This window comes from Desmodus rotundus, chromosome 3, assembly GCF_022682495.2.
Source record: "Desmodus rotundus isolate HL8 chromosome 3, HLdesRot8A.1, whole genome shotgun sequence".
In the NCBI taxonomy this organism is placed as follows: Eukaryota; Metazoa; Chordata; class Mammalia; order Chiroptera; family Phyllostomidae; genus Desmodus; species Desmodus rotundus.
The window spans coordinates 55,791,496-55,810,238 of NC_071389.1; the positions used below are offsets into that span (position 1 = coordinate 55,791,496).

The 18,743-nt window shown below is 42.4% G+C and overlaps 1 protein-coding gene and 1 pseudogene across 1 annotated transcript in view; both read left to right on the plus strand.

Moving 5' to 3' along the window:
• GIPC2 (GIPC PDZ domain containing family member 2) overlaps positions 1 to 18,743 on the plus strand; it is a 79,081-nt gene that overhangs the window by 36,524 nt on the left and 23,814 nt on the right. Inside the window, exon 3 of the mRNA XM_024565480.4 lies at positions 470 to 650. Coding sequence (XP_024421248.2) covers positions 470 to 650 — 181 coding nt within the window. The remainder of the gene's footprint in view (positions 1 to 469; positions 651 to 18,743) is intronic.
• LOC112309070 (kinesin light chain 2 pseudogene) lies at positions 7,781 to 18,067 on the plus strand (annotated as a pseudogene).

The following is an 18,743-nucleotide window of genomic DNA, read 5'->3' on the forward strand; positions in this document are numbered from 1 at the left end:
GGAACCTGAGAGGTAAATGAACAATTGCACTGTGGTTATGTTGAACTTGGCAAATGACTTGATCTAAGCCTCAATTTTCCTGATCTATGACACAAGACACTCATTAAGTTGTTAAAATTAAATGAGATAGTACATGTAAAGTGCTTAGCTTACAGCTCAAGCACATGGAGCAGGAAGTATTATAGAAGCATGGTACCTTACATAATCCTGGTTGAGTGGGATGGGGTGATGCCAGGAAAAGCTTCTCAGAGGAGCTGGTGACTGTGATGGAGCTGAATACTGGCTGATAAGGAAGAGGAATGGTTGGAGGTAAGATGGTTGTCTTTTGCTGCTTGGTCTTCCGTCTTAAAGTGAGCATTAAACTGCTTTGTTACTATGTTAATGTATTGTATATAGTGCCTCAAGAACATGAAAAGTAATGTTATGCAGTTCTATTTTATATTAAGTGTTATCCTTAATTTTCTTCTAGAGAATTAAAGATGGCAGCATAATTGACTCAGTTAAAACTATCTGTGTGGGAGATCACATTGAATGTGTAAATGGAGAAAATATTGCTGGCTGGCGTCATTTTGAGGTTGCTAAGAAGTTAAGGGAATTAAAAAAGGAGAAATTCTTTACCTTGAATTTAATAGAACCTAAGAAGGCATTTGGTAAGTCGTTTTTATGTGTGTGTGTGAGATGGTCCTTTCCCCTTTCTTCCCTCCCTTCCTCCCTCCCTCCCTCCCTCCCTCCCTTCCTCCCTCCCTCCCTTCCTCCTTCCCTTCTTCTTGTCTTTTTAAAAATCATTTTATTACCACTATTTATATCATAGTGTTATTTTTCAGGGCTCTCTCTGTGCCGATATTTTTTACATTTTTTATTAAAGATTTGTTTTCAATTCCCATTTACATTTAATATCACTGTGTTAGTTTCAGGTGTACAGCACAGTGCTAGACAGCCGTGCACTGTACGCAGTGTTCCCTCCGGTATTCCCCGTTTCCCTGACTTAGCTCTCTAAGGGAACGGAGTGCTTCAGGGTGGTGAGTGCTGTGGTGTGGGGACATGGGCTGCTGGCGTATCAGTTAACAACATGGGAAATAATAGAATAACAGACAGTACTACTTACAAGGAAAACAACCATTGAAGGAAAAAAAATTGCCTAGAAGGACATTCTCTCAAAAAGGCATTTGGAGTTATGAAGTCTTTGAATCCTATGTGGTTGTTCCAAGCTAAGAACGGCACACTGTATTGTGTTCATCTTCCTGAGCAGTAAGATTTTTGTTAAGCTCTCTCACTTATAGCAACTGTCATTCATGGTCCTCAATAGCAAAATCTTTAGTCACACACAGGGTTGGTATTTAAAGTAGTTATCTAGTCTATTTTAAAGACTTCCTTCAGTCCTTTTCTTCCACTGGCATTTTGAATTGGCAGGGTGGGACAGTATGGAATTACTTTGGTGTGACATCTGTATTGCTTGGTTTTAGCCATGGCAGCTGTGTTCCGACTCTTGTTCAAACCCTGAAGGCCATTTCATCTCCAGGAAAATGTGCCAGCTTCTCTCACAACCCAGCATTATTTTAATAAGCCAAATGATAGCGTGGTGTTCATCAGTGTTAAAATATCTTCAGAATCCTTCTGGGCCTGCCCTTACTCATCCATGACCCCACCCACTTTATGTTCTTTCCTTTGCTCATAGAACACAAATAGTCCTTTTAGTTTGTCTCTAATGGCTATTTTCTCAAGGCAGTTAGTGACAGTGATGGGAAAATGTAGTGGGTCTGGGGACTTATGTTTCTCCTTTCTTTAGCAAGTAAGTGGCAGATCCTAGCCATCTGGAATTGGAAATTTTTTCCTGCTTCCAAGTGATTTTGTGCCATTTAATAGAAATACTCTGTAGGTTACATTACTTGTGGGAGACAGAGTTCCAAGAAGATACAAGAAAAGAATGCTTTATGGCAGGACTGCTCCCGGAGGCACCATTCTAGAAGCCACTGCTGTGGATGCAGTGGTGGCATCCAGTGCATTGCGGCATCTGAGCTCACTTCTAACCAAGGAAGATGGGCCAGCACTAGATTTCTGACCAGCAGCTCCTTTTGAAGTGGCTTTGCTTGGTAACAGACTTCCCAGGTGTCAGCATATAAATTGATAGCATATATCTCTGACCCATGTTACTCAGTTGGTTTGGCCTCGTTCCGCAAAGTGAGCGGTTGCTGGTTCAATTCCTGGCCAGGGCACGTACCTAGGTTGCGAGTTTGGTCCCCGGCTTGTACAAGAGGCAATCAATTGAAGTTTCTCTCGCACATCAATGTTCTCTCCTCTCTTTCTCCCTCCCTTCCCTTCACTCTAAAAATAAATAAGTTAAATCTTTAAAAAATTGATAGCACATAGGCAGTTTGAGAGAGATATTCTTATTTGATTTGGATTCTTCGTAAATCAAAGTCATTCTCATTGTGTAGCCCAAGGAAATCTCTGCCATTCAATGTTGTTTTCCAGAGTTATTCTTTTCCTGTTTTCCTCTGCTGCCTCATAAGAATTCCATGAACAGATTTGAGAAGGACACTGGGTACAGTTTTCCTAATGAGGGTGTATTTATTTCAGCATTCCAAATTCTCATGGTGCAGTGGGTTAAAATACCTGGAGGATGGTGTTGGGGAAATGACAGGTGTTTATTTTCCAAGGTTTCTATGGCAGCTTAGCACAACTTAAGTCTACTGGTGTCAATGCATTTTCCACTCTGTGGGATGGCCCTTGCCTCTGGGCCCCAGACTGGGGACTTGTCTCTTAGAAGTAGGCCATGCTGCCCTGCTCATTCTTCAGCCCTTAATTTTGCAGCTTATCTTTTTGCCTCTGCCATAAAGGCAACACAGTCTACGGCCACACCATCCTGAATGCACCTGATCTCGTCTGAAATAAAGGCAACACTAGTTTGTTCCTCATCTGCTGGCTTCATACCAGCACTTGGCTCTTTGCCAAGGAGGGAGTATACGTCAGGAGGTACCTGGTTGACCAGGCTTCCACCAGTTCTCTCAGTCCCAGTCTTATCTTTTGCTATGTTTTCTTCCTTCCTGTGTTTTTCTAGCATTATCCTTGATACAGTGATTCAAATTTCATAGTTTATTTTTTATGATTATCTGACTCTCTGGCATCTTGGATTTCTACCAGGAGAAAGGGCCACTCTAGGTGAGGTAGACTTTTTTCTTCTCTGATTCAGATAGGCTATCTTGGCTGAAGCTAAGTGTTTCTGGGATTTTACCAAAAGCTGTCAGAAATGGTCATACACTCCAGTGTTTTCTTTCCTTTTTTTTAATCCTCATCCGAGGACAGGCTTATTGATTTTGGAGAGAGAGGGGAAGGGAGAGAGAAGAGAGAGGGAGAGAAACATTGATTGGTTGCCTGTTATATGAGCCCTGACTGGGGACTGAACCCATAATCTAGGCATGTGCCCTGACTGGGAATTGAACTTGTGACCCTTTGGTCTATGGGACAATGCTCCAACCACCTGAGCCATACTGGCCAGGGTGCCAGTATTATTTTTTTTTTATCAGTTTTCTTAAATTTTGAGGAAAGCTGATAACAAAATGCAAAGTCATATGGATTGTGTGTGTGTCCCAAAATACAGGAGGGAGTAGTGTAGTTAACTGCTTTGTAATGCTGTAACATGGATGATGAGCACAACTTCTCAGGCATGAAAGGGGTCCACCTGCTCCCATTTCTATATTTAGGTCTACTACTAGCTAAATCCTGCTTCTAGGGCCATTACATGTGTCAAGATTTTCTGGGAGCTATGGAGTAAGCACCTTCTAATGTAGGGACAAGGTACTTTTTTTTTTTAAAGTCTTAACAGGTAGATCTCAGAAACAAAGGCTGTTGATCCAGCCTTGGGAAGCGCAGGAACCAAGGTTGTTTCAGGGATGTGTGAACCAGGAACCCTTCATGGTACTGGCTTACTTGACTCCTTCCAATTATTTTCTGCCTTCATGTTACTTTGCTAAGGATCCAAATTCCTAGGATAGAGGGGCAGCTGATTAGGTCATATGCCCATCTTGATAGCTGGGAAGGTAAGGTACATGATTGACAGACCCAGCAAAATCACACAGAACAGTGAAGGGAAAGTTTCTTTTTGGGTAGGAGAAAGGCAGATGCCCACATTGCCATTCTCCTAAGCTGGTGCCTTGTACTTTAGGCAGAGCAGTGTTAGTTTTCTCTTGACTTTGACTCTGGCCATGAAGGATACACTCAGTCTGGGTGTAGCAGAATGAATCTGGAGGGATGAGGGTATTGTCAGTTGGCTTTGGGTGACCAGACTTAAGGATTTTTCTGTAGGTGTCAGATACCATAAACATGGTTGTCTGACATGGGGCTATCTAGAGACCATGACAGCTCCGAAGCTTTTCTTAGGGGAGGAGTAAAGCCGTGTTCCTCCTCTTTGTGCTGGCTACCAGATTTGGAAGGGGACTTGCTCCACAGATATGGACAATACTTCTGGGAAGGTCCTTCATTTATGTAACTCACGGGGAATTTGAGGATCTGCTGTGTTCATGTACTCTGCTAGTCGTAATAAATGCTAAGAAAGAAGACTAAGTTATGGTTCCTGTCTCTTGAGGGGCTCACAGGAGGCTGTAATGTACTGAATTATGTCCCCCTAAAATTCATATGTGGAAGTCCTAATTTCCAGTACCTTTGAATGTGACTGTATTTGGTGATAGTGTCTTTAAAGAGGTAATTAAGTTAAAAAGAGGTCATTAGGGTGGGCCCTGATCCAATATGACTGTTGTACTTATAATAAGAGGAAATTTGGCACTGGAGACATAGAGGGAGAAAACCATGTGAACATGAAGACAGTCATGTGCAAGCCAAGGAGAGAGGCCTCAGGAGAAAGCAACCCTGGTAACAGCTTGATCTTGGACTTCTAGCCTCTGGAACTATAAGAAAATAAGTTTAAGCTAGGAGTTGTTTTGTTATGGCAGCCCTTGGAAACTAACAAAGCCAGTAAGCAAACAAAACAAACAAACAAACCAAAATGGTGCAATTTCTTTGACTATGGCAGTAGATCTTGGGCTCCCTAACAATCTGCATGGTACGGGTTTGGTATCTTAGCAGTCCTTTGGCCTTGGGAATATGGCAAGAACATACTGATATATTTTCATTCAACAGATGTTGGAGTAATTAGTATATGTTGGCTATAGGGTGCTAGTTGTTGGTATAATAGTCACTGTTTATTGGAGAGCCTGCTACATGCCATCACCATACTACATGCTTGGTATATCCATGAATAAGATCTAGTGCTTGCCTTCAGGAGGTTCATGTCTAGTGGGAAGATATGGATATGAAAAGAAATAAAGTCAATGAAGGCTGTTAGAGGTAGTAAAACATACTAGAGGCATCAAGTCCCCCATAGGAGTTTAGGGAACATTTACTGGAAAAGAGATTTGAGATTAATCTTAAAGGAGCAGGGAAGTTTGTCCTAGGGAGAAGGAACTGACTAAGCGAATGTGTAAAGTTATGGAGTGATGTTATATATCTGGGAATATGACGATGTATGTCTGTGTGATTGGAATACAGGTTATAGGTGGTTGTGTGGCAAGAAATGAAGCTCAAGTGTCAGTAGAGACCAAATTATCAAGGGCCTTATTATGAAGATAAAGAGTAGGCAATGAAAGACTAATGAAGGGGTTTAGGTAGGGGAGTGACATGATGAGACTTGATTTCAGGAAGGATGTTTTGGAGACTGTGTCAGTGGAGGGGTAGGTTATAAGGCAGTGAGGAAGTCCACAAAGATTCAGCCGTGCTGGTTGAGGAGACAGTAGATGAAATCCTGAATTAAGGCATGGAGATAAGAAACAGTTCAGGGGAATAGACTGTGGTGTGCTGGAGCCATTCGTGCACGTCTCTTCCCAACTCTGTGTCCAGTGACGTCAAGTTGGTTGCCTGAAATTGGCTATGGTGGGGTGTTTACATCACAGAAACAGGCAAGTGCTGTTAGGTTGGGGCTTTTTAACCTGGGGAGCTGATTGCTAAACATTCACCTGCATGCCACTGAATATTAAGAAGGTAGCATTGGTAACCCATTGGAGGTAGAGGAAAAGGAAAAGAAATCACAAACCACGACACACAGATTTGTGAGGGATTGAGTGTGGTGCTATTCTTTGAAATGAGGAATATTGAAAATAAGGATTCAGCTGAGGTGATAGGGAAGAGGTTAAATTTACAGTACAATTATGGGACAGTTCAGTTGCAAATGTGTAAGAGATAGATGGGTCTTGAGAACTGGGGCCTAGACAGTGGGATTCAAGGGTACAGCCATGTGCTGCTTAACAACAGGGATACATTTTGAGAAGTGTGTCATCAGGCAATTTTGCAGTTGTGCAAACATCAGAGTGCACTTGTACAAACCTAGATGGTATAGTCTACTACTCACCTAAGCTGTATGTTATAGCCCATTGCTCTATAGGGGAGGAAAAATAATTTGTCCTCTACCCTTTTGAGTTGTTGGCTGAGACATCCTGTAGTAAAAGATTCACAGGAGAAAAAACAAGCAAAAGTTTAATAACGTGTATACCTCCTGTATACAGAGACCCAGGAAAAACTGAGTAACCCATCACTGTGACTGAAGCCACCACCTTAAATACCACCTTCAGCTGAAGACAAAAGAAGATGTTGGGGGTGGGGTGGGGGTGGAGATCAGTTATGGGAGGTTACCAGGAAAAGCGCAGCAAACAAAGTTAAGGTTGTTGTGCAAATATAAGTCTTCTGAATTGATAAGAGTTTCTAGACATATGGTCATCCCCCTCTTGTGGTACAGCTTGAAAGATACTCTTACAAATGGAGATTTTTCTTATGAATGTAAATATCTTCTGCAAAGAGTAACTTCTGCTTGGTTTTCAGATCTTCTCCCATGTCTGCTGTTTCTTAAAATTAACCAGCCTAAAATGATCCTTATGCCAAACAGATATACTTTGGGGTGGCCACTTCTGTTCCCCTATAGCTCCCAGGCTACAAACCTGCACAGCATGTTACTGTACCGAATACTGTAAGCAGCTATAATGTAACTGTGAAAAGACCCTCACCCAGTTCCGAAAGCCAAATTTGTGAGACAGGCACTGTGGAGAAGGAGGTGGTTTATTAGAGATGCTGGCAATTTAAATGGGGTACTTTTTTCCTCAAAAACCCAACTTAATAATCTCAATGCAGGCAGAGGCTTTTCATAAGGATGGAGAGGGAAAGCAGAACAAAGAGATTGGGGAGGGGAGAATGTGAAGTGCCACCTCTCCTAAGAAGGGGGAGCATGAGAGAGGGAGAGGGCTGAAGGAGTGCGCATCAGCTGCTTCTTGAGCTTCCTCCCCTCATTAGGCTGCTATCTTTCTTCAAACAGGAACTTGCAGATTTACTGTGGACAGCTGCGGATCCTCAGGGCTGGGCCAAGCAGCCCTTTCTCCCTGCCTCCACCCCCAAACAGACTTCTCTAAGCTGTAAAAGAAAGCTAGATAAGAAATGAAAACACAAATCTTTATTTACATACTCTAAGAAAACCCAGGGTTGGCTACAGCCTGGAGAGAAAGCAGAATACACATCCTTTGTCGCTTAATAGAAATGTTAAGTCACGGTTATAGTAACACAATGGTAAGTATTTGTGTAGTTGTGCTACAACAATGTCACCAGGGACAGGAACTTTTCAGCTCCATTGTAATCTGCGGGATCACTGTCATATGCGTGGTCCATTGTTGACCAAAAGGTTAAGTGGCGCATGAATGTAATTTGAAGCCATGGAAATGGATCTAATTACTCATAATAATAAACGAAAATGATGAAAAACAGAGCCGTGGGGAACCCTTGCATTCATGGTGTAGAAAGAAAAGCCCGTGGGGCCGTGAGGAATGGCAGGTGTGGAGGAAGGCGGCCATCTAGGCGGCCTTTACCCGAGCGCTCACCAAGTCACTTGTCCCCAGAGCAGATGCTGCAGTGCAGCTGTCCTACGTGGGCTGTGGGCCCTGAGGGGGGAGTAAAGGCCTTTATAAAACATGCTCTCAGAATCCCCTGTGCTGGTTTAATTCACTGTTTTTCAACCAGTGGTTCTCAACCAGTGTGTTTAGAACACAAACTAGAACAGAATTGATGCTTTCATAGTGCTTTGTGCCTAGTAAGGATGGGTATTATTCTATTATACTGTTCTGTGTATGCGTGTGTGTGTGTTTCACTCTCATTTATATACATCTGTATAAACATGTGTATTTACATATATGTATATATTTATGGGTCATGATATAATCTATAGATTTCTCACTCTGTGTCATAGCAAAAAAAATATGAGAGCCACTGATTAAACTGCAGATTTTCAACATGGGAGTCATGTAAAGTCCCATGTTGAAAATCTGCAGTTTAATCAGAAATCTCTCCCATACCTAGCATGGTCTCTCTTGGGTAGCTGCTTTCTGATAGAAATTTTCCTTCTTTTAGCCATGAGTTGATGGAAGCCTTCCCGGTCCTTATCAAGTATCAGCTGGAATGTCTCTAGCAGTACTTTCTCTTTTCTTCGTGTTTTTTTTTTTTTTTGGCCATGGCGCACTTCCTTTCTCTTTCCCAACAAAAAGGAACATGTCTCCACAATGAGCTCAACCCTGCAGAGTTTGCCCTGTAAACCTAGGTTTTCCCAAGGCTATGAAAGTTCACTCTTCCATTTACCTGGCTTCAGGACCAGACTAGTTCAACTGGTTTGTTTTCCTAGGAGGCCTTTAATTGCAGAATCATAATTATTTAATGTCTGAGGCTTTGCTTTAGTTTTACTTAGAGGAATCTCTATGTGGTTTATCCTGGAGAAAGTTTTTAAATTTGTAATTGTTGCCCTTTATGGAAAGAAGTGGAAGGGGCCTGAAATGCTTCTGCAAAGTGTTTTGAAAATGAGAAACGGAGCCGAAAGACCGTTTAACCCTTAAAACACTGATCATCTTTATTTTGGGGTTAGATTTTGTAACAGAGCTCTGGACTATGTCCTCTTTTAGAAGCTTCATTTCTGTGCCATGTGCCCATCAGAATAGGATGTTCAGTATGTGAATTATGTCTGAGTCCTTTGAGTCATTCACAGCTGGAAAACTCGGCCCCCGTCTTCGTGATTCAGCTTAACTGGTGTACTCATTTTTAAAGACTAAGTATATTTGATTTTAAAGAGAAACTTTGGCTTTTAAGTTTTAATGACTTTTTAGATATTTCAAACATTTAAAAGTACTTTCTATTATTCATGCTATTTCAAACAACATATGCTTTTGGTACTTTTTCATGTGTACTGAATTCCACCAAATATCCTGGGGGAATATGAAAAAAGTTACAAAGAGGTGACAAAAGTGCAAGCCATTAGGTACCTACACTCTGCTACATACAGCTGTGTGATAAGGTGACATTGAGTGAATTACTTAACCTTTCTGTGCTTTGCTTTCCTCATACATAAAACTGAAGAAGATGATGGTATCTACCACTCTGGGCTGTTGTGAGTTTTAAATGATTAAGCATCTGAAAAAAATCATAGAATAGTCCTTGATGCATAGTAAGTCTTCAGTGCAAGTCAGCTGACATTCCCACTGTTATTATAAAGGCGTAACCTTCTCTTTAAGGAGTAATTTTAGAAACACAGTGGACCCACATGCAACAGGAGAAACATTGTGGGTGAGTCGCTGATTAGCGAGTATTTGTTGAGAATTGGGGCACTCTTCTAGCTCCTGGAAAGACAGATAGTAATATCGCCATCCTGGGGTGAATAGTGAAATATATTGTTGTATCGTTGTCATAGCTGCAGTTCACTAAGTACTTGTTAAGTAGGAAATCATTTAATCCTTACAGCCATTCTGAAAGGATAAGCAATTTGTTCAAAGTTTTGGAGCTAGCTAGTGAAAGTCAGAGGCAGGCTTCTAACGACACAGTAAGTCTCCGGAGCCAGCTCTCCGGCAGCTGGTGTGTTGTCAGCGTGTTTGTTCTTCTCAGGGAGCTTACAATTTACTTAAAGAAGCAGATACACTAAGAATCAAGTAATTCTATTAACAGCAGCAACAGCTACCGTTCATTGACTACTATTAGAGGCAATATGGCATTGTGTTCTATAGCATAGAGTCCAAGCCAAACTGCTTGGGTTTGATTCCTGTCTCTGCTCCTTATTACCCGTGTGCCTTTGGGCTACAGTTACTCATCCTGTGTCTTTATCCACAAAGTGTTGTGAGGATTAAATGAGTTACTGTATGTGAAATACTTAGAGTGGTGCTTGGCCCACAATGCCACCTAAGTGTTAGTCACTGCTCCAAGGACTCCTGCTGTTAGGGCCTGATTTAATCCTCATGCCATTCCTATGAAGTTTTCTAGATAAGGAGACTGAGGCTTTGGGCAGTTAAATACCTCACTGAGGTCACTCAGTGGTGGGCGGGAAGTGCAAGAATAGTATTCCAGTCCTGTTTGCTCCCCAGGCTTTTGCTCTTAAACGTTTGTTACTGCTTCTTTAGAACTATGATATGTGCTGTAATGCGGATTTAAACAAAGTGGAATTCCACTGAAAGCTGATTTGGCCATGACGGAGAGGGGTTCTGAGGCTTAGAGAGTGATGGTGGCTAGGAGAAGTGGTGAGATTGGGAGGAACTTCCCCAAAGGGAAAGCTATGCGACAGATGATTTTGGCAGGTCCCACTATTACAAGGGACCAGGGTCCATTCCCGTGTAACTTGCCTTGAGAGGTGACAGGATGCCTGATAGAGTCGTGTGGGGATATCAGAGCTGTTGGAGCTGTGGCCCTGCAATCTGAGGTGAAAGGCTCCCTGTGCCCTTGGCTTGGCACACTGATTTGGACATAGAGCCTCAGGGCAGAGTCGGTGTAAACTGAGCCTAACATCAGCCCTCCGGATCTTGAGACAGGGAGAGAGACTCCACATTACCAAGACTCAAACCTGTGGTGCAGGGAGCTTAAAGTTAGATTCAGTCTGACATTTCCCCCCGCCCCTCCCAAATTGTGGAGTAAAATTCAAATCCACTACAGATGTTTCAATGGGTGTTCAGAGAAGGGAAATACAAGTAAGCTGGACTAGGTGAGAACGATTCCTAGAGAAGATTGCACTTGAACTTGGCCTTGGAAATGGGAAAACTATAGACAAGGAAGGACGGTTTCCTGTGGGAAGTGTTCAGGACAGTAAGGAACCTAGCCTTGGAGGGACTCCAGGAAATCAGGCTGCAAAAGTAGCTCCAGGTCTCATTAAGAAGAGCTCTGAAAACTAGGAGGGGGACCTGGTCTTGTCTTAGAGGATATCATTTTGATATTAGAACTAAAGAATGGCATGATAAAATAGGTTTTAAGGAATTAAGCCGGGAAGAACAACGTGACTGTATTTGATTAGAGGAGAATCCATGTGAGAGGCTGCTGCAACAGTGTGGGGGTAAATGATAGGAGCTGGGAGTAGGGGCAGCAGTGGGAATTTGAAGAAAAGAAAAAAGTCTGGGTAATATCGTAAAGGCAGACATGGGGGCAGAAGGTACACCGATGATGTTTAGCTAAAGCAGGGAAGAGAGAAAGTTGAAAAGAAGCAAAGGTGGCTCCCAGGATTTCTGCCCTCAGCGCCTGTGATAAAAGTGATAATTGGCAATGAGGCCATTGAGATGTACAACTGGTTTGGGGACTGCCAGGGAGAAAAGTTCGGTTTGAGATGTTTTATGTTTTATCTAGTGGTGGCACTCTCTTTCACGTTTTTTTTTTGTTTGTTTGCTTTTTTGTTTTTTGGCAATGGTTTAAAGTGGTTACAGTGACAAATTTGGGGGTAGATCATGCCACTTAATCTTTTTATGTCATAGAGTTTGTTCTGTCCTTCTTATACCCACCTAGACACGGTTTGGGCATCCAGAAAGATATTACGGGAAAAGATAAATGAAGAGCCACGTTCTGTTGTGGGGTGTGGCGGATGTGTTAGGTGAATACTAAGTGTAATGAATAAATGTGTGTCCAACGTAGAGACCCAGCTGGATGAAGACCCAGACTACGTATGCACTCTTTTCTACTCTAGTTGTTGTTGACCTTAGAATGTCCAAACTTGTAGAGAATTTCTTTTCTTAAGATTTTATTTTTATTTATTTCAGAGAGAGGGGAGGGGAGGGAGAAGGAGAGAGAGGGGAACATTGATGTGAGAGAGAAACATTGATCACTTGCCTCTCGCATGCCACCAACCAGGACCCTGGCCCACAACCCAGCCATGTGCTCTGACAGGGAATCGAACTGGTGAACTTTTGGTTCGCAGGCCTGTGCTCAATCCATGGGCCACACCAGCCAGGGCTGTAGAGAATTTAAAAAAAAATACATATATATATATATAGAGAGAGAGAGAGAGAGAGAGATTCCACAGAGAGAGAAAGACGAAGGAGAGAGAGAGAGAGACACTGATGTGGCAGAAACTGATTGGTTGCCTCCCACACATGCCCCAACCAGGGACCAAACGCACAACCTAGGCACATGGCTCTGACTGGGAATCAAACCCACAACCTTTCAGTGTATGGCACAATGCTCCAACCAACTGAGCCACGCCAGCCAGGCTGTAGAGAATTTTTATAAATATTCATTTAAGCCAAACAGAGGAGACCACATGCCTGGAAGCAAGGTCTCAACAGACTGAGAAAAATGCTTCTCAGGATGGCCATTTGCACCTCCTTTTATGCATTTGGAATTCAGGAGGGAACAAAAGGGACAGGAGGTGAATGTGGGAGAAAGCAAAGTGGGGATTGGATCCCCGGGGTAGTTAATAGGATTCTGTGCCCACTTGAGGGTGGTTTCTCTCCTTCCTGGTCTGATGGGAGGCATTTCAAAGATGTGTCAACCTAGATGCATGGAACCAGTGGACAGGGCTTGCTAAAGGCAAAGATAAACCTTTTACTACAGAAGCTATGTGCCTGGGGTGTGACCTGCCCATTTAGGACTTTATGGGAAGTTCACTCTGTGAGGTTACTTTCTGTACAACCCCTTTCATCCACATTGTAAACTCTCATTAAAAGAAAATGTAGTAAATGCTCATGTTTTTAACCTGAGAAAAGTGCACTTATCATAATTTATAATACTAAAAACTTTGTAACCTATATTTCCCAAGATACTTCTCCAAAGAAGTGACTGATTTCTTAGAAGGATGTTTAGGGAGCATTTGGAATGAATATCAAACTAGTAGGTAGATAACAGCATTCAGCTGTTTTTAAGCTTAGGAATTAAAATCAGAATGTATGATGGTGTAAAAAATAATGCTAGAATTTAAGCAGCTTCCTTAAATTGTCTGAACAGTATGAATATAATTAACTTATTAGAGAAGCAGCAATTATACTAATAATATATATTTTACCAGAAAGTATTTGCACAGTGAGAATTGTCACATAATTATAGGCAAATGGATTTAAGAAATTATGCTCAAAATTGTGGTTGGAGTATGTTTTCAGAAAATGTTAAGTGGATAAGCAATTCCTTTTACATATGAAAATAATGTTTGATATAGCAAGTGAAAAGGCAGATTATAAAACAATGTATGGTACTCTCTCGTTTGTAAAAGTTATTTTTAAATGTAGAAGAAAAACTACCTCTACATGTATGTATATTGAAATATTAACAGTTCTTATCTTCAGATGGTGAGTTTATGATAATGTCTTCCTTTAGGCTTCTTGTGTGTGTGTGTTGTACATTCTAAATGTAAAATGAACAGAGTAACTTTCATAACCAGAAAACATTTATTTTAAAAAAGAAGGCTAGGTCCACGGAACAGAATGGAGAGCTCAGAAATAAACCCACACCTTCAGAGTCAATATTCGACAGAGGAAGCAAGCACATAAAATGGACTAAAGATAGTTTATTCAATACATGGTGTTGGGAAACTTGGACAGATATGTGCAGAAGAATGAAACTAGACCACCTTCTTACACCACACACAAGAATAAATTCAAAATAGATTAAAGACTTAAATGTTAGACCCCAAACCAAAAAAATCCTAGAAAAAAACATAGGCAGCAAAATCTCAGACATTGCTCATAGCAATATTTTATTGGGTATATCTCCCCAGGCAAGGAAACAAAAGAAAAAATAAACAAATGAGACCACATCAAACTAAAAAGTTTTTGCATCAGTGAACTAAAAAGACAATTCACAGAATGGAAGAACATATTTGCCAATACATCTGATAAGGGGTTAATATCCCTAATTTATGAAGAACTTACAAAACTCAACACATACACACACACACACACACAACAATTAAAAAATGGGCAAAGGACCTGAGCACACACTTCTCCAAGAGGACATACAGATGGCCAATAGACATATGAAAAAATGCTCAACATCACTAATCATCAGAGAGATGCAAATTAAAGCCACAATGAGATATCATCTCACACCTGCCAGAAGGCTATCATAAATCAACAACCAAAAAGTACTGGTGAGGTGGTGGAGAAAAGGGAATCCTTTTGCACTGTTGGTGGGGATGCAGACTGGTGCAGCCACTGTGGAAAGCAGTATGGAGGTATCTCAAAAAATTAAAAATGGATCTGCCTTTTGACCCAGCTATCCCACTTCTGGGAATATATGCAAAGGAACCCAAAACACCAATTCAAAAGAACATACGCACCCCTATGTTCATTGCAGCATTATTTACAATCATCAAGATATGGAAGCAGCCCAAGTGTCCACCAGTAGATGAGTGGAAACAACTATGGGACATCTACACAGCCAAATACTACTTGGCCATAAAAAAGAAGAAAATTTTACCCTTTGTGACAGTGTGGATGAACCTGAAGAACATATGCTAAGTGAATAGCCAGTCAGAGAAAGACAAGTACCATATGATTTCACTCATATCTGGAACATAATGAACAAACTGAGCTAACAAGCAAAATAGAGACAGACTCATAGAGAGCAGGATTAAGGGGTGGAGGGATTGAGCAAAGAGGAAAAAGGACTCATGGACATGGACAACAGTGGGGAGGGGAGATATAAGAGGACTACATCGTAATGGAAAAAATACAATAAAAAATAGTCAAAGGCTAGCATTCCTAGGGTAGGAAGTAGAGACACTGAACCATTCTACTTTAGTGGCTTTATAATTTTTAACTATGTAATTACTCTCATTTTAAGTAGTTTTCATTAATATTATAAATTGTCCATGTTGTAAATGTGGTAGAATATTACATCGTTATTGACTCTTTAAATTAACAGGATTAATTTTGTAATACTTTTATTAACTTTTTAAAAGCCAGGGGAAAAATATGTGTAATAAACCATTATAAAAGTGAACAGCTACTTAGTTTTGAATTTTCATGATAAAAAACATACTGTGGAATATAAGAAGTTTAAAAATGTAAATACAAAATATTTCAGCCATCACTTTTTTTAAACTTTCACAAATTGCAATTCAGAGGCAATCTGTTGTGGTCTGTTTTTTTAACATAGTTCCCTCTGGATTAAAGTTATGAATCTTCTTCCCAGCGATGCACATTAATTATTGCCTGTACTGTCAGGGAGTTATGAAAACATGGCTGAGTTTTTCTCAAGTGACACTTTAACTAAAAGCAAAGAGATTTTGGGTACAGTTATTCCACTTCTGACACTTGTCATGCACTGTTCTGTCTCATCAAAGGAACATTTAAGAGTAACTTTGTGTTTTTGGGGGGGGTCGGGTTGGCTCATGTGTTGCCAGTTCTTTCGATCCAACATATAACTGATGCTTCGTGCATGTGGCTCCTGCATGCCTCCTTTTCCTTTCTTTCTGCCCCAGCACCCAACCAGCTGCATTTAAAAAATCTTCAACATAACAGAAACCCACAGCTATTCTAAAGAAGTCAGATGTCCATAGTGGCTGAACCAGTTTAAATTCCCTTCAGCAGTGAATGAGGGCTCCTTTTTCTCCACAACCTCTCCTACACTTGTTACTTCCTGTCTTGTAGAGGATAGCCATTCTAACAGGTGTGAAGTGGTATCTCAAAGTAGTTTTGGTTTGCATTTTCCTAATAGCTAGTGAAGTTCAAATATATGAACATCTTTTCATATATTTGCTGGCCAGCTGTCTGCTTTCTTGGGAGAAGTGTCTGTCCAGACCCTCTGCCCCTTTCTTAATTGGATTGTTTGTTTAGTGTTGAGTTTTATGAGTTCTTTATATATTTTGGATATTAAGCCCTTGTTGGAGTGGCTGTTTGCAAATATCACCTCCCATTTGGCTCGTTGCCTTTTTATTTTGTTGCAGAAGCTTTTCAGTTTGATACAGTCCCATTCATTATTTTTGCCTTTACTTCCCTTGCCTTTGGGGTCAGATTCATAAAATTTCCTCTAAGACCAAGGTCCATAAGGTTAGTACCTATGTTTTTTGTATGTATAATAATTTATTGTTTCATATCTTATATTTAGGTCTCTGACCCATTTTGAATTAATTTTTGTGCATGGGGTCAGACTGTCATCTAGTTGCTCCTTTAGTGTAGCTCTCCAGTTTGCCCAGAACCATTTTTTAAAGAAGCTTTCTTTTCTCCATTGTGTGTTTTTAGCTCTTTTGTCAGAAATTATTTGCCCATATACTTGTGGTTTTATTTCTGGGCTCTCCATTCTGTTCCATTGTTCTGTGTGTCTGTTTTTCTGCTAGTACCGTGCTGTTTTGGTCGCTGAAGCTCTGTAGTATAATTTGAAGTCAGGTAGTGTGATATCTCTGGAAAAAAAGAGACGGTTCTTTTTTCCCCCCTCAGCATTGCTTTGGCTATTTGGGGTCTTTTGTGGTTTTGTACAAATCTGATGATTTTTTTGGTTCTATTTCTTTTAAAAAAGTCATTGGGATTTTGTTGGGGATTGCACTAAATCTGTATATTGCTTTGGTTAATATGGCCATTTTAACTATGTTGATTTTTTAAATCCATGAAACAGACTATCTTTCCATTTCATTGTCCTTTTCGATTTCTTTTAACAATGCTTTGTAGTTTTCAGTTTATAGGTGCTTCACATGCTTTGTTAGGTTTATTACTAGGTATTTTGTTGCGATTGCAAAAGGAACTGTTTTTTTTTTCATTTCTTTTTCTGAAATTCCATTGTTACTCCTTAAAGATTCTCTGGATGGCCTGTTCCCCAATGAAGAGGAGCAGAGCCCAGCCCCCAGCCCTGGAGGAGGGGTTGTGGCTGCCCAGTGTGGGGGCCGTGAAACCCCAGCATGGCTCCACACTCTGCACTGCCCGGCGATCTAGTGTGCCTGGCAGGGCTGCTGAGAGGTGGCCGTGCCACTCTGTAAGCAGGTGCTGTAAGACCTGGAGAAGATACTGGGCCCCGACCACCCTGATGTGGCCACCGTGCTGAACACCCTGGCGCTGGTCTGTTGGGACCAGAACAGGTACAAGGAGGCTGCTCAGCTGCTCAGTGATGCTCTGGCCATTCCCGAGAAGACACTGGGCAAGAGCCGCCTGGCTGTGGCTGCAACAGTAAACAGCCTGGCAGTTCTGTATGGCAAGCAGGGCAAGTACAAGGAGGCTGAGCCTCTGTGCAAGCAGGCACCGGAGATCCGAGAGAAGGTTCTGGGCAAGTTTCATCCAGATGTGGCCAAGCAGCTGAGCAACCTGATGCTGCTGTGCCAGGAACAGGGCAAAGCTGAAGAAGTAGAATGCTACTGCTGGTGGCACTGGAGATCTACGCCACACACTTCGAGCCTGATGACCCCAGTGTGGCCAAGAGTGAGAACAGCCTGGCCTCCTGCTATCTGAAGCAGGGCAGGTACCAGGATACAGAAACCCTATATAAGGAGATCCTCACCTGCATGCATGAGGAGTTTGGCTCTATCAATGGGGACAACAAGCCCATCTGGATGCATGCAGGCGAATGGGAGCAGAGCAAGGATTAAGTGCCAGGACAGCACCCCCTGTGGGGAATATGGCTGCTGGCCCAAGGCCTGTAAAGTAGACAGCCCCACAGTCAACATCACCCAGTGCAGCTTGGGGGCCCTGCACATAACAAGCTAGAAGCTGCACACACCTTGGAGGACTGTGTCAGCCACAGCGGCAAGCAGGGCCTGGACCCTGCAAACCAGACCCAGGCGGTGGAATTGCTGAAAGACGGCAGTGGTGGGTGGGGAGCCTGCAGTGGCAGCTGAGATGTGGCCAGGGGCACTGGGGCTTGTCTGAGTGTGACCGGCCCAGTGGAGTAGGGACGCAGTGGCTCCTTGTGGTGCAGTGGCTCCTTTGGGAATCTGTAAGGTGCTCCGAGGTGCAGCAGTGAGGTGCTGGTGAAGAAACTGCAAGGTGGTGGCCCTCAGGAACCTCCTAACCCCAGGATGAAGCTGGCCAGCTCTCCCAGCTTCTCCACAAGAGTATGGAATAGCCAGTCCAGTGTGGAGGTACTGGCTTCTGACAGCTGCACCCTTAGCTCCAGCTCAATCTCAGGATGACCTCCTCCCTTGTCATCGAAGCCTGACCCTGGAGGCTGGGCCTGCCCCTTATTTAATCCTTCAGCAGGGGCCCCTCTTCCCTACATTAAGGGCCAGTGAGAGAGGCTGGCTGGGGTGCTCTAGGTAGAGACTCAGTGGCCAGCCACCCCCGATCTCCAGAGCCAAGAACACTCTGCCTGTTGCGTCAGCACCCCCGCCCTCCCTGGCCATTGCTTCTGTGTATAGAGAAACAAGGTATTGGCTGCGTCCCTGCCTTCAGTCCACAGTACTGCGGGGGCTTCCCCTCACTCTGCCCGTCTTTAGTGATAGTGCCCAGACCTTAATCAATCCTATTGTGTGTGGTGGTATCTCCCAGGCAAGATACAAGAAGTCTTGGGCCTCC